The sequence below is a fragment of the Rhododendron vialii genome, chromosome 13a (assembly GCF_030253575.1).
Source record: "Rhododendron vialii isolate Sample 1 chromosome 13a, ASM3025357v1".
In the NCBI taxonomy this organism is placed as follows: Eukaryota; Viridiplantae; Streptophyta; class Magnoliopsida; order Ericales; family Ericaceae; genus Rhododendron; species Rhododendron vialii.
In genome coordinates this window covers 784,252-799,947 of record NC_080569.1, presented here as the reverse complement: position 1 = coordinate 799,947, position 15,696 = coordinate 784,252, and the positions used below count along the sequence as shown (strand labels likewise).

Below are 15,696 nucleotides of genomic sequence, written 5' to 3'. Positions count from 1 at the left end.
TACTTCAAAAATTTTAGCCAAAAAAAAAAAAAATTCAAAAAAAAATATTTTTTTTTTTTCAAAAAAAAATATTTTCCGAAAAAAATAAATAAATATAAAAAAAATAAAAAATAAAAATACAACTTCTTAAACATTTTTTTTTTCAAAAAAAAAATTTTAAAAATTTAAAAAAATAAAGTTCGGATTCGGATTGATAACGAATTTAATCGGATCCGATCCGGATCCGTATTGAATTACCGGATTATCGGATCGACTTTATCGAATCCAGATCGGATTTTTCGGATCGGATCCGGATTAAATCCGGTCCATTGACAGGCCTAATTGGCCCCTACGATTAGTCGACATGCGCTTAAAAATATCTATTTGATTATTATTAGGAGGTGAGCTGCAAGCCAACAAGTCCACTACACAACTTTGTTTTCATTGTTATTTACACTCAAGAATGGAGCCTGGTGTTTCTAATCATAGCATTTCGGGCATGAGCTATATATATGCACATGCACCTCAAAGGGACCTTTTTTATGTTTGTCTTTGGTAGAGTAGAGCCCACAAGAGATGGCAATCATCCCCAAGAGCCATCTACATTGAGACAAAATGGGCTCGAACCACATACAGCTAGCCAGTCTAGTTTTGTTGAACCACGAACACCCAAAGAAGCTTCTTGTTGCCAAGTGGTATACAAGTCGGCACATGTATTCCCCCAATCTTCAATTCTCATTTAACTTCACAATCTGTCTCTTCTATTGGTCAAACGAAGGGTGTTACATTTTGGTGTCTTATTTTAAAAAGACATGCTTAGTTTTTGTTTTTTCAATAGTTGGAGTTGTCTGGACCAGCTTACGTGCACCTCAAATAATCTCCTCTCCGGTCAAACATAGGTCATCCACGCCAGAACTATGAAATTCACAAAAAATTACTCTCATGCCCTGAATCTAAGAATCAAACCATAATCAACTTCGTGAAAAATAAACCCACAGACTATTCAGACTAACCTTACAGTAAAAGACATGTTCTGTGGTCACCAATACTGCAATCAAAAAGCTGTCACGATATTTTTAAATTTAGAAAAGAAAGCTATTGAGCTAATCATTCCCGATACCAAAGACACGGATTAGTTGAAAAATAGGCCGAGAGTTGGCTTTAGTTGAAAAATAGGCCGATCCCCAACTCTCTCTCTCTCTCTCTCTCTCTCTCTCTCTCTCTCCACCTGCTTAGGATTCTTTTTCCTTAAAGTTACATGGAACTTTACTTGTAGGCCTCACCGTTTTGGTCTTTTTCTAAAAGTATAAATCATTATTGAGGACAGCGAAATAGCAAAGCAACTTCCCAACAAAAACCTTGTTGATTCCAAGCAGGTGCGGGCCCTTTCATTAGCCAATTTTTTACTTGAAGCATGACCAAAATCGCCCTACAGAGGTCTAAGTTTGCATAAAAAATCCCAACAATAATCAGAGACAAGGGGTACATCAGGAAACAAACAGAACCGCACTTTTTTTTCCCACCGCGTACAGCCGTGTACCCCTGGAAACCCATCACTCATATAGCTTATTGAATAATCAATAATGTATAAGCCTCTCTCTCTCTCTCTCTCTCTCTCTCTCTCTCTCTCTAAATAGACCGTGTATCATTTCCCGTACATGTATGTATATATAGCCATCGTCTTCTCTTATAAAACCCAAACAATTGTTTGCACTTATCTCAAACGTGAAATCATTTCAACTCTTCAAGAAATTCTCTGCACTCCCTCTAATTATTCACAGCATTCCCGTTACTTCCTACTCCTGCTCTGAAAACAGACCCCAAACCAGCAAAATGCATAAGCAGAGATCAGACATTGCTCACAGAGCATGGAACATCCTCCGTCTAGCCTTGTTATGGGCAAGAAAAGGTGGTTTATTCAGGAAGAGACTCGTGATGGACCTACTACGTCTCTTCCCCAAGTTCCTAAAAACCCTCGGACACTCCACCAAACGGGACGCAATCCACTATGGAGAGCGTGAGCTCTCCTTCGAAAACACCCCCATTATCAACATCAAGATGCACCGCCCATCGTCAATGCGATTCCGGATGCCTCGGATCCCATGCATAACCCCACGTGGTGACTTTGACTACGATAGCGAGTTCAAGGATGATAATGATGATAATTTTTTGAGTTATTGTAGTGATGGAGGAGCGAGAAAGACTATCATGATGGGAGGCGACGACGAAGACAATGAAGATAATGTATGTGAAGTTTGTGAAGCAATAATTCCAGTTGATGAAGGGATTGATATCAAGGCAGACCAGTTCATAGCTAAATTCTACGAGCAAATGAAGCTGCAGAGACAGATATCACATCTCCAGTACAATGAGATGCTCAATAGAAGCACAGGTTGATCATGGAAATAGCGCCTGAGCACCTCCGATTTCATTCTTCTGCTTTTACACCCCATAAAATTTTGGCCTTCTCGGGCTTGGATACATGTATACAAGCGCATATTTTGTAAAAGAGGCATTGCAGAATTTCTGGGAGTACGTTTGGTTGAGTAATCAAATTTCTTAAATAAAGCATCATTGTATTCATACCATGAAATGAAATTAAAATACAGAATGATCCAGAAATACCAACAAAAAAGAAAAAGAAGATTCATAGAATGCTTTACGGTTAACAGACATAATAATGATTCGATGAACTGGGAAAAAAGGACAGTCTCTTGATATAGCTCACAATGCTGTTGGTGAGATCAATCAGCCAATCAACAAATGATGATTCTGTATCCTAAGATTATGCATCTGTATAAATAAACAAACCTATGTCACTCTAGATATTTGTACCATCTATTCAGTAGCTAGAATCATTCTTGCCGTTCAAAAAAAGAGGCAGCTAGAATACTTCTTCTGGGGGAAAAAAGAGAGATCTGATCATGGGAATAAATTGCGAAATTATTATAGCGAGGGGCTAGCCAGACGCAATCCAACTACCACATGTAGAGCGACGTGACCATGGCTCGTTGCCTCAACCTACCATGGGGAGAGTGGGATGTATGTAACCCTACACTTCTAGTCCATGGAGTTATTCTGCCTCTAAAACATTGAGTCAATATTCAAGAAGGGTGGGTTAAGGAAGTAAGAGCAAAAACTCTGCAATCAAAACTTCATAATGTATACCTATCAAAAAAACTTTGTACCAATTGATATCATTCATGCAAGAAAAAACTTAGAAACAACAAATCTCCACCACAATAGACCAAAATGAGGGGAGATCGAGCAACTAACCAAAGAAACACATAAAAAAGAGTCAAAGTCAGCTTTGAGCTCAAAGGTTGCAACACTTCTAGATGCAGCAAGGAGCACGTTTCTCCAGCTTAGTTTAGCATGTCATTGAAGATTCACTTTTTTCAACCCTCGATGACCACCAGTCCACTATAAAGCCTCTATCTGTTCTCCTACACCAGAAGTCAGTAGAGTAAGTTTAGGAATCAAAATATACGGTTTGTTCAAGCACCCAATGCATAACCATTTCCACAATCAAGAGTGGTATAGCCTACAGACTGCCACAACCGCCACTGAAGCTATGGTTAAAGACCAAAAAGTAGAAGCATTTAAACTAGAAGTCCCAACAGCCACCCAACCAGATCAACGACCTAGTAATTGACCTTACACCAACAAATATTCTCATTTGGGAACAGTCAGTTTTACGTTATACTTTCCAACTGGATGATGGGGCAGAGATCTGCTCATGCAAACCCCAAACCAAACCGTGTAGAACTACACACAAAAATGAGGCCCTTGAACGGTACAAATTCATAGGATTCAAGGTTTCGCGGTAGAAAACCAAACTGCCCCAAACCAACTATAAGCAAACCACGCTATATCAGTCTGTTAGCTTTTGCTCAGGGCCTGGGACCTCATTGTTACACAACAATGTAATGACAGAAAAAAGGCCTACCTCCTCGTACGATATTGTAAACATATTTAGACTGACGAGTCTCTTACAGACTTCCATTCTGACGGTTGCTAAGATGTGCTTCTAACCTCCCTGTTGCTGCCAATATAAGACCTACAACACAAAAGTGGAACTAAATAAAAGAGTTTAAACAGAAACAGTACTGCAAGTGCGGGTTGTGTACAGGGTATTCATGCACTACAATCAGCGGGACTTTACATATGGGGCACTACATGATTCTCCATGGTAGAAAATCTATGAGATGAAAGGTTCTCAATTTTTTATTGCCGTCACCACTCACGTGTTAGTTTGGTTATGTAGTTATCTATTTTGAAGGTCAAGAAATATGAACTTAACGGCCAAGGAGCAAAACATACTCATTAGGTTTGCTTGTTTTCTAAAGATTTTGGGAAGGGAAAATGACGACCAAGGACGTGTTTTGATAATTAATACCCGCCAAGGACATTTTCAGCATTAACAAATGTTCTCAGCATGTCCTTGGAGGGTATTAATTATCAAAACACGACCTGGGCCGTCATTTTCCCATCATAGGGAAAGGGGGTGATTGCAAAATGATAACAATACAACATATACTTAAAGAGGGCAACAAAGCATTCACCAATGTGAAGTCCATGTTTTCCTATGTGTTCCATATACCAAAATTTAGATCAGCGCCTCGTGTGACCAGTAATTGACAGTATGGAAGTGAGAACATCGACTTCCATAACACAAACATGGGAGAGAATGATCAATTTTTTCCAAACGAATCTTTCACAAACATACAAACATTCCATATTTTGGTTCTGGCTTAAAATTGTCTGTCAATGAGATGCATAAACTCGTTCAGTAGCAAAATACCAAGAAACAGAGCTGAAGGCCTCCCAGGTCGTGACTTGAATTCTGGATGAAACTGTACTCCTACATAGTATGGATGACTTCGGAGTTCTAAGATCTGCAGAGTGTGGAGAAATCTCTAATCAACGATGGTTGGAAGTCGGAAAAAAAAAACTACTGCTTCCCATAAAGAGAAAACGTTGGCAATGGGATCTCGACACATTCATCGTCTAACAGTTTCTCAAGTTTAGCTGATCTTAAAGCCTGGATGAACTAGTTCAAGAAAAAAACCAACCTCCATTCGCTGTCCACTTTCATCCTTCCCCACAAAATTTAAACCAGCTTCTTCTAACACACTGATCACTGCTGGGTTCACCTGCAACATGAAGGCATGTGCAAAGTATTTCTCCTGTGATACATATCATGTCCATGGACAATTTCTTCACCTAATTCTATGACCAACCTCATATCTATGTCGATGTCGTTCTTCCACACTCTCTGAATTATGGTACCTAGAAACGAAGAGAGAACATAGCATTATGCAAGCATGACGGAGAATGATAACATCAAAGCATTCTTGATTCTGAAATGTGCAAGTTTATCCAATAAACTTGGCTCTGTATAGCAAAACCTCAAGCCTGTCATTCTTAAAGAAACTAGCAATATACGTAGAGACACAAAGCAAATTATTTTTCCTTTTCAACTATCAACTATGACGTCAGCAAGTTGGGAACTTGACAAATTCTTTTAGAGCATAAAAGATAGAGCAACAGTAGTTGATCAGTTTGGGGTGTCATCCACAATCGGAATATAAATGGAGCAAATCTCTATATCTTACAGTTTTGCGCTGATACAATTAGAAGTCTGAAAGAGAGTTCTTCGACACCCAAGCCTCATTGTGCTTCCCATATGTGTTTTAGAACCCTGCACATATATGTAGAAGATGAAAGCTACTGATTGTAGCAAAAGGTAACTAGCTCTTAACAATGTCAAATATGATAGACGCCATTATGCAAGTACCTCCGGCATGAAAATTACAACAGGATTGGGTGTCTCATCATCAAATTCTTCACTATTTGCCTTTTCCAAACCCAGAACCTAAGGCATTTGGTGGAAGCAGGCTCAATACATGATCTGATATATAAACCTGAACGATATTTAGAAAGTAAAGCGCTTACAGATCTAGCAAACTCAATAACCGAAATCTGCATGCCCAAACAAATCCCAAGGTATGGAACTTTATTCTCCCGGGCATACTTTGCTGCTAACATCATTCCTTTCACACCACGATCTCCAAATCCACCAGGAACCAAGACACATGCCGCACTCTGTAAATGTTGGCTTTGTTAGCTAAAATCGAACAATAATAGTAAAGAATCAACCATAATGTTCCAACTCAGAAAGTAATAGCAGCCCTTCTAAATACCAGATCATTAACTTTCATTGTCTTGCTCCTAACTACAAGGTAAAATTCAGATGAACATGGCTTCCAATTTCAACTATCAGAAACACAAGGAAGAAAACACATGCATCTAGGTACTTCATATAGGCCCTGTATATGAGAGAAGCAAAGTACATAAATCAAGTACCAAAAAAACCGTAACACAAAGCTGCAATAAACATATTCTAACCAAAGAATTAAACTGGAAGACTTAAACAGACAATTTTCACCAGCGTGGTCACAGGATCAGCAAGTCACCATTTTCCGTCGATCATGGAAGTCAGTTTACTTATTTTGAAAACAACTGAAAAATTCTGGGTCTACAGTTTTTGAAAATTAAAAAAAGAGACAAAGTTAAAACAAGGGGCAAAAAAGAGGAAGACTATCAAAGGTGAATCCACTCACACATGAAAAGGAGATGAAAAATAGAAGTGAACCCAAAAGGGCAAGCAGCAAAGGACTATTCTACCAAGGGACAGAGACAGCTCTTGGAAAACCAATCACAAAGCAAAAGAGTTGCCAAGCAAATATAAAAGGAGGGTACAAAGCGAGAGCTCCCATCAAGCTTACCCTCAAAGTCTCCCATGCGGCAGCATGAGCTTTTGGCATCTGTACAACCAAAATCAAATATTAGATGAACTCCCCAGAGTCCCCAATAAAATCTCCAATATACAACTAGTAAAGGCCGATACCAATATCTGACTCTCATCTTCAAGGTCTGAAGCTGCAATCCAATCAACTGATGGCTTCAATGAACATGCAATACATGCATGCAGAAGAGCCTGGCGAGAAATGAAGCATAGAAATATTTTGGGCTCCGAATTAGGTGCCAAGTTGAAGCAGAAAAGAGCATGGCCAAATTAAACCAGTTAAAGTCGAAGGAATTGAAATCAGGCCTGAAATAATTTCATCCTATTTCTGATATACTAACGATCAAGAGATTTTGGAAATCAAATTAGTAGATGAAACAGATTTCACAAGAGTATATTCGAATTTTGTACTCATTAGCACTTCTTTTTTCTTATTCTTCTACTTTTTTTTAACAGAATCACTTCTGATCATCAGATAGAGATGCATTTTATTTTTCATGTCTGCCTCTCGCTTGAACTAAGCATGAGTTATCAACGAACAATAAATAGTTATCCCACCTTCACAACAGACAAATAGGAATCTGTTAATCCAACGTACTTCCCCACCATTGCAATTCTCACCTGCAGAAACCAGCTTTCAATAATGTGATTCAGAATGAGTTGCATTTCAAGAGAGAGAATCACAGGCTACATATACTTACAGAATTAGTGAGATTGTCAAAAGTCTCTGCCCTCTCGTTCCACTCCTGTAAAACAGGAGGCGTAGCAACTCTGAAACAGAACTTTAAGAACTAGTCAACAATCACATATCTATGGTGAAAACAATAAACATCAAAAAGAGCAGTCCATATGTTGGTGGTCCAACTTATTACGAAGGGTCGGCCAAAGTAGCTCTCAGGTCAACATCTAGAAATGAACAAACAGAAGCTTGCCTGAGTAAGTCCAGCTGTCTTAGGATGGCATTGTGAGCATTTTGGTTCTGGAAAAAAAAATTATGCGTTAGGAACTCTTTTAAAACCTAATTAAACATGTTAACAAAGTAGGCATAGTCAGGCCCCAGAGAATCAACTACAGTCAGAAAACCCACCCGAAGTAAAAGAGGAACATGCCAAATGTTTGGAACATCATGAACATTGAGAATATTACCAACCTGTAAGAAACCAAATACAAATACAAAATTTCCCTGATTGTGAGAGCAAAATCCATCTGCACGGTCTCACTAGGCAATTTACAACAGTAACAACTTACTGGAACATGGCAAAACTGGGAAAGCTTCTGCTTTGTATTTTCCAATAAAGGCTGCAATTTAAAAAACATAGTTTTGATTCTTACATATTCTAACTTAAGAGAGCACAAAAATGAAGAAGAAGACAAGACTTAAAAGCTACGAAGTTTTCAAAGATGAGACAGTCTACCTGAGCAGATCGACATGCTAACAAATGAGGAGTCAGTCCCAAGGCTCTCAATTCCCGAACACTATGTTGTGTAGGCTTTGTTTTCTGCATGGGTGAAAGCACACATCAGAGTCGAGAAAAAGCAGGCTCAGGCCATGTTCAGCTGTGAGAGCCAAGAACAAAATCAAGTTTGCCAGTGAAATCACAAGACTCAAACTCCTATAAGAAGATATAGACTATTACTTGCTCTCCAACAACGCCCAGTACAGGTATAAGGCTCACATGAATGAGGCAGAAATGATCTTGACCTGAAGTAGGAATCAAACCATAACAAGAAAAATAGAAAGTGATGCATTGAAATACAACGCACAGGTGCAAAAGCATCAACATATGAAAAAAAGCTATCTTACTCTCAAGTTGTTACAACCTCCAATTAGTAACACAGGTAATTCCAGTTATTTAGATTTATTTATTTTTGATAAGTAATTAAGTTTTTTTGAAAAGGCATCAAGGGGATGCCACCCATGTACAAGCGAGGAAAAATAAAAGAAAAGGTCAAAGAAAAAAGGACCTATACACCCCTCCATACTCCAAAAGTATCTAACATATCAAAGAACTGACTCAAAGTAGAAAATTTTGGACCAATTATCAAAAATAAAATAAAATTTAAGTAGAAAATTTTGGAACATCTCTCAAAATAACATATCAAAGTTTTATTTAGAAAATACAACTTCATAAGTTAACAATGTCATCATATTCACTGCACCGCGTAAAGATCTCAATAAACACCATCACCATACCCACGTACTTCCGGATCCCATCTCGATGGACCATACCAAAAAAACACAAGTTATAGAGCATGATAAGAGTAGCAATGTGAGACGTAAGAAGTAGAGGCATGAAAAGAGCTGCAATGTGAGACATAAGAACTAAGTAGCCTGAGTAGGATAGCAAACAACTTACCAACTGAGAAGGACAATTGTCGTAAAGCCTCAATGAATGGCATTGATTCAATGTCACCTTAAAAAAGAGAAACAATTTTAGGTAGACACCCCAAAAGGAGAAAGGATGTTACTTGAATCCAAAGATACATCAGACATGTATGTCCACACACACATATTAATTTACATACAGAGAGATAGAGAGACAAGAATTTCAGTATCAGATGTTTCTTTGCTCCAAAAAAGCTCTTACCAACAGTCCCACCCAATTCTATCACGCAAACATCAGCTGGGCCCTCTTTCCCATCGACAGGAATGGCAGATACCCGTTCAATCCAATTTTTAATGGCATCTGTTATGTGTGGGACGACCTAGAATCCACACAAGCAGGTGGCAGCACGGTGAGCGATATTCTTTTAGTGTGAAAAAGAGAAGCATAAACAAGTTAATGCACGTAGATACCTGGACAGTTTTTCCAAGATAATCACCTCTGCGTTCCTTGTCGAGAACAGACTGATGGAAAACAGAGCAACTAGTCATCTTCAGCAAATTTCTAGGTCTCATAAAATTATAGATTGGAACAAACTATTTACACACCTGATAGATTTTTCCTGTAGTAATGTTGTTATCTCTAGTAAGAGTCACATCCAAGAATCGTTCATAGTTACCCAGATCCAAGTCAACCTTTCCAGTGCATGCCAGGTTAAAAAAACGAAATGGTACTTTAGAACTCAAATGAAAACGGTACTCTACATTCAACAAAAAAAGGTATGTATGGTGCCTAAAATACAAACATGGACGAAACAAGAAACCGTCAAAGATAGTAATCTGAACTTTAGACCTTCAAGGTTTACTTTCATGCAACTTATATGAGAATCCTGAATAACTCATGTTCCAAAATTTGAGCAAGTATACTAGACAACTATCAGATGAAGCATTCAAGAATCAGCACCAGTGGAACATCGTTATACAGTTTCAACTCAAGAACCAGTAAAGAAAAGGACTAACAGCTTAACCAATTTCAACAAGTCAACCTCTGAAAATAGTACTGCTCAAATCCATCACTACTGCCAATGGTTGATGGAATAATAAAAATACGGAACCTCAATTGGTGGCTTATTGCTGAATATTTACAGTAGTTTCATAACAAAGCAAAGGATGAATAAAACATGTGTATCCACACGACAAAATGAAATAAACAATCCTTGTAACCACTAGGATATCTGAGTTTAAAAGTACATGAAACTGATATAGTAAAAGATTAACCAAAAGGATATCTTAGTTTAAATTATGTGCAATACTAAGCTACTTATGTAACAGGTGCAGAAGAAGCCAAGAGGCATTTGGCCCAACGGCATCGGTAGTGCACTTAGGGGCCAAGAGAAAGGAGGTCTGGAGTTCAACTCAACTTCCAAGGTGCTAATCTAACAATCTAACAAATACCAACTTTTGCCAAGCAACAAAAAAAAAATGCAGAAGAAGAAAAGGGTAAGCAAACCTCTCCCCCGTCATCAAGAACAAAAACTTCTCCATGTTCAAATGGAGACATGGTACCAGCATCGGTGTTCAGGTAAGGATCTGCAATTATATCAAACAATTACTGCAACTGCATTGCAAAAGGAATAAATACCAACAACTCTTCCCATACGGTTAAGAATAAGACAAGAATAAACAACATAAAAATCTGAAAAGAAAATTAATAAACCAACAAGATGCATGAAGGAAGAAAAATAAGAGAAACCATAAGAGCATCTCCAACCACACACGATATTTTTGCAATAGAGACCAAAATCATTCGACATATTTCACATACACTTTACATATTGGAAACAAATGTAATGAATAAATCATTGATTAGCATTTTATATCATAACAAACAATAAAATATGTTGGTGCTACCTTCGAAATGGAACCACTGTTCAATGTATATTACAAATCTAGAAAAACCAAGAATTCAGTTTTTTGGAGAGAGATTTTAAAATATTGATTTTTAAGAAAGGCATGTAGATTTCAAGGGAAATTGGTCAAATGGTTGAAGTAAAATAAATATGGACAGATTTTGGAGGGAAAATGGGGATAGATTAGAGTGTTTTGAAAATAGGCATAGGAATGGAATTACGTGATTGGAGATGAAATGAACATACGCATAAAAGGCTCTAAAACCACTTTGTGATTAACACTCTGAATGAGCTAATCGTATACATACACGAAAGTAATGAAAACGTATTTGTCAAGAGGCCTTTAGCCCAACGGCATCAGGATGCACTTTATGTTCTAGGAGCATGGAGGACACAAGTTGAACTCCTCCTCCAAGGTGTTAATCTAACTATTCTAACAATACTAACTTTCCCAGGTAAAAAAAATGAAAACGTATTTCAGAAGAAGCATACAAGCAAGTCGAAGGGGAAAAAAACAACAATAAGCAAAGAAACTCGGATATCCTATGATCAACAAAATAGAAGCTGGGAAAACAACTAGTATTAAACCACATTGACAACGAAAGCACAGCAGAAAAACGGAGCCCAGTATCAACAAAACATTGCAGTGGAAATCGAAAAAGAAAACTGAAAGAAACGAAGATTGAAACGAAAAGGTGGAAAGCAAGGAACCTATTTTGATGGAGGTGACGCGAAGGCCACAGGCTTTGAGGACGACACCGACGCTACTTGCAGTCACGCCCTTTCCCAGCCCACTTACCACCCCTCCCGTCACCAGCACGTACTTCATCTCTCTCTCTCTCTCTCTCTCTCTCTCTCTCTCTCTCTCTCTCTCTCTCTCCGGGGTGCTCTGGTTACGCAGTCCGGGGTGCTCTGGTTACGCAGTCCGGGTGGTTGGTTTAATGCCCGAGTGGGAAAAGTAAGGCCTACCCCAGTACCACTAAATAAGAACTGGGGGAGTGTTACCACCACGTTGCTCGTCGAGAGTCGCTGTTCTAATTTTCAATTTCAAAGAAGCAACTCACCCCCGCTGATTAGGGTTCCGCCAATAAAATTTCGGAAATGTTTTTTTATGTTTTTTTATATCCGCCAAAACGCCCCTCGGGCAATTTCGGAGATATATACTGTATTAATGCTGAGGATTTTACCGAAGTCCACTTTCTTGTTTTTTAATCGGCACTGAACTCCACTTGCATTGGCCTTCCCTTTGAATCTTTTTCCTTTTTAAATCTTTTTTTTTCAGTTTTCCTTTTATAAAAGAAAGAAGACTAGCACTTTACCTCTAAAGTTTTCCCAAAGTTATTCTAATTTTCCCTTTGAAATTAGAAAATTGCATCCTCGCACATCAAATTTCAAACGAATCATTCTACTTCTGAGGTCGGCAAAAATCAATAAAAAAAAGTGCCAAAAAACACAGAAAAAGTGCAAATACACTCAAAGGAATCATTCCAACGTATGAGGTATGCAACAATCAATAAAAAGTACCCCCAAAATACATGGAAAAGTGCCTAAAATGCATATTGTACTGTACTGTAATTATTTTGTCTCTTTCTCTACTTTTATCTACCACCCATGGAAGGATTATTAGGCCGACTCAATTTTAAATAGTAGTAGTGACATCACAAAAAATGTGATACACAGATGCAAGTGGGCAGTGAAATTGATTCTTAAGATTAATTAAGGTGCGCGTGCTTAAATTAATCTAGATACCTGAGTTATACAACATGTGGAGGAAGATGAACTTGTTAGCTCAATCGGAATAGTTTATTGGGAAACAAGACCATTAAATATGCGATTGTGGAAAGCGCTAAGGTGATGTTCCATTTTTTCAAAAAGTACTTTTTTTCAAACGAAGGTAATTTTAAATTCAAATATAATTAAAATGAAAAATATTTTTTCAATTTTTTTTTGTACCGTTTAAAATATCTTAATGAGATCTATCAAACAAGATTCATATTGGTAGAAAAATTATTTACGTAAACACATAATTTTTGAGCTTAAAATTACCTTATTTTTTTTATAAAAAAAATTTCCACAAAAGTGGAACGGCCCTAATTTGCAATTGCTTATACAATAAGTCTAGGTACACTACCTCCAATCACTACACCATCCATTACATTTTTTGTAGGGCCTACCTCGGGTCCCAAAAAAATACAGAAAAATATTCATAAATTTTAAAATAATATATCATAGGGCCTTGTAAAAAATCAGCTCCAACAAATATCGATAAGTATTATTTCTTGATTCATAGGGGCAAAACTGTACAGTTTAGTAGTTTCGCCCCCACAAATCAAGAAATAATACTTACCGATATCCGTTGGAGCTTATTTTTTACAGAACCCCATAAAATATTATTCTAAAATTTATGGACATTTTTCTGTATTTTTTTGGGATTCGAGATGAGCCCCAAAAAAAATGTAGTGGATAATGTAGTGGATGAATAGTAGTGTATGTAGCATCTCTTTTGCTTATATGCTTGGGAAAATGTGGAGCTTATTACACAAAATACGAGAGGACCTGGCTTATTAAAATTCTCACAACTGTCATAGAAAACCGAAGACATACTTCCACCTGTCTCCAGAGAGCGTTATTTTTTCATATAAGTTTGAGTGGTCCATCTTCCTTTTGACTACGATTGTCAGTTATAGTACTATTTTATTATGGGTTTAATATCTATCAAAGATCTCCCCGTTGACTAGCAGGATTGACAGGCCTAAGTGCTACACACAACGGTTGTATAAAATACAACACACAATTAATTTTTAGCCGTCTATTGCTGTAATAAATGGACAGGATTCACTCAAACTCATTTCCATAAAAGTTATACTTTTTCTTGGAAGAGTTTGTTTAAAATCTAGACCATCCAAATACATCTGGAAGGTCAGAATTATGCACACAACCAACACAACGGTTGTGCAAGTAGCATTTTGGTTAGTTTTATGCTTTGTTTGATTCTGAAATTGTGAGGGACAATGCCAGCCTCGACATTTGTGTTACCCAAATCCAGCCTCATGTTTTGTTGCCCACCTACTATTAAGTCATACAAAATTAAAAAATATATATATAAGAGCATCTCCAATAGGCTCGACTGCATTCTAAGCAAATTGACTACTCAAAACACCAAAATTCTACTTTGACTACTCACAAAATACACCTCTCTTCCAACGGTCTAAGCAAATGCCTACTCAAATCCCAAAACTCTTAAAATAAAATCAAAATCAGAAATCACCTTCCCACAGCCGCCACCATCCCACCGTCGCCGCCGCCGCCAGCCATACCCACCATCAAAATCAAGTCAAAAACCCACAAATCAGCACTGGAATCATAAACCCACAAACTCACAAATCCACAAATCAGTCGAAAACCCACAAAATCGAAAACCCACAAACCACAAATTAGTTCCGATTTTTCTCAAATCAAACCCAAATTAGTTCCGTTTTTTTCCAACCAAAATCCAAATTAGTGGAGGGTAAAACTGCGCTTACCTTTGCCGGAGCCAACGACGGCGAGGGAGACGACAACAACACAGTGGTTTGCTAAGATACGTGTCTTCAAAGACGGAGAGAGAGAGACGAGGCTACAGTAGCACGCCAGGACTGACGTGGTACTGTAGAAGTCGCGGAGGAGACGAGGTGGGAGATGAGGCTGTTGGTAGAGGGTTTTGATGGGTTTCACTCGTGGAAGAGCAGAAAAGGGGGAAGAGACGAGTTTACTGGGATGCTCTGAGTACCACAAAAAAACATCATCAAATTTACATGTTGTTCCTTTAGCTTGAATAATATCGTAAAAAATCAACATCAAAATGTAACTATAACAGCCCGAACCCTCAAGCACCACCATGTAACACTATCACTCTCAGGTTAAATTTTAATCGTTAAGACAAAATCCAAAACCAAAATTTTGTAATTAACACCTTAACATATATTTTGTGTAAAATTCCCAATCAAAAACACCAAGACCTCGATCAACTCTGTATAATTCTCTTGAAAACTTCCTCTCAACCTTCCCTTTGTGCCACAAAACTAATTCGGAAAAGAGTTTTCAAAACTCTCCCCTGGCGCTCGGACAAAAAAGAAAACTGAGGTGAGGAGAGTACACTAAATTTCCACTCTCCTTTTTAACCAGTCTTTTTCCCCTCTTCCCCAATACTCTGTCCACCTTCCCTTTTTATAACTCTTGCGGAGTCATCTCTCCAAGAATTATAAACTGGCCACATGTCCATATGACTAGCCAAATCCCTTCTCTTTTTTTTCCTTGTCTTGTTATCATTTTATCTTCAAGACACATGCTCGAAAGTTTATCAGATACTCCCTTCACGTGCACATACTCTCACCCAGTTGACACTTAAACTATGCATGCAAAAGATCTCATTTTAGTTTACACAATATACCAATTAAACCTTCCAGCCACATATTTCTTCTCCAATTATCTATCTTCCCATTATCCCATGTAAAAAAACAAATCAATAAACATGGATAATTATACCATTCTATAACAACCCGAATACTCGATGGGGTATTACAGTAACCCCGATTATAGTGCTTTTATAATTAGCACGATCCGATTAAAAATAATAACTTCCCTTTGCATTTTTTAAAACAAATTTCTCAATATAGTCATCATATTTTACTTAT

General features: G+C 37.8%; 2 protein-coding genes across 3 annotated transcripts; one reads left to right on the top strand and one right to left on the bottom strand.

Moving 5' to 3' along the window:
• Window positions 1-1,677: 1,677 nt before the first annotated feature.
• On the bottom strand, window positions 1,678-12,163 carry LOC131315028 (uncharacterized). Of its 2 annotated transcripts, none has more exons than XM_058344075.1 (23): window positions 11,735-12,163; window positions 10,624-10,703; window positions 9,723-9,809; window positions 9,588-9,638; window positions 9,379-9,496; window positions 9,148-9,204; window positions 8,428-8,492; window positions 8,206-8,289; window positions 8,039-8,089; window positions 7,878-7,940; window positions 7,723-7,769; window positions 7,492-7,561; window positions 7,349-7,411; window positions 6,893-6,982; window positions 6,771-6,809; window positions 5,938-6,087; window positions 5,780-5,857; window positions 5,598-5,683; window positions 5,223-5,271; window positions 5,055-5,135; window positions 4,784-4,877; window positions 3,929-4,039; window positions 1,678-3,417 (listed from the first exon to the last, which is right to left on the bottom strand). In XM_058344075.1, exons 1-22 carry the CDS (start codon window positions 11,850-11,852, stop codon window positions 3,972-3,974), a joined length of 1,689 nt encoding a protein of 562 aa, XP_058200058.1. In that variant the 5' UTR covers window positions 11,853-12,163; the 3' UTR covers window positions 1,678-3,417; window positions 3,929-3,971. The 2 variants fall into 2 exon arrangements, with proteins under 2 accessions (XP_058200058.1, XP_058200057.1); XM_058344074.1 differs by having other exon boundaries at window positions 1,678-3,425; window positions 11,735-12,107.
• LOC131315029 (uncharacterized) lies at window positions 1,813-2,547 on the top strand. Its single transcript, XM_058344077.1, has one exon. It carries the CDS (start codon window positions 1,813-1,815, stop codon window positions 2,374-2,376), a length of 564 nt encoding a protein of 187 aa, XP_058200060.1. The 3' UTR covers window positions 2,377-2,547.
• Window positions 12,164-15,696: the final 3,533 nt, after the last annotated feature.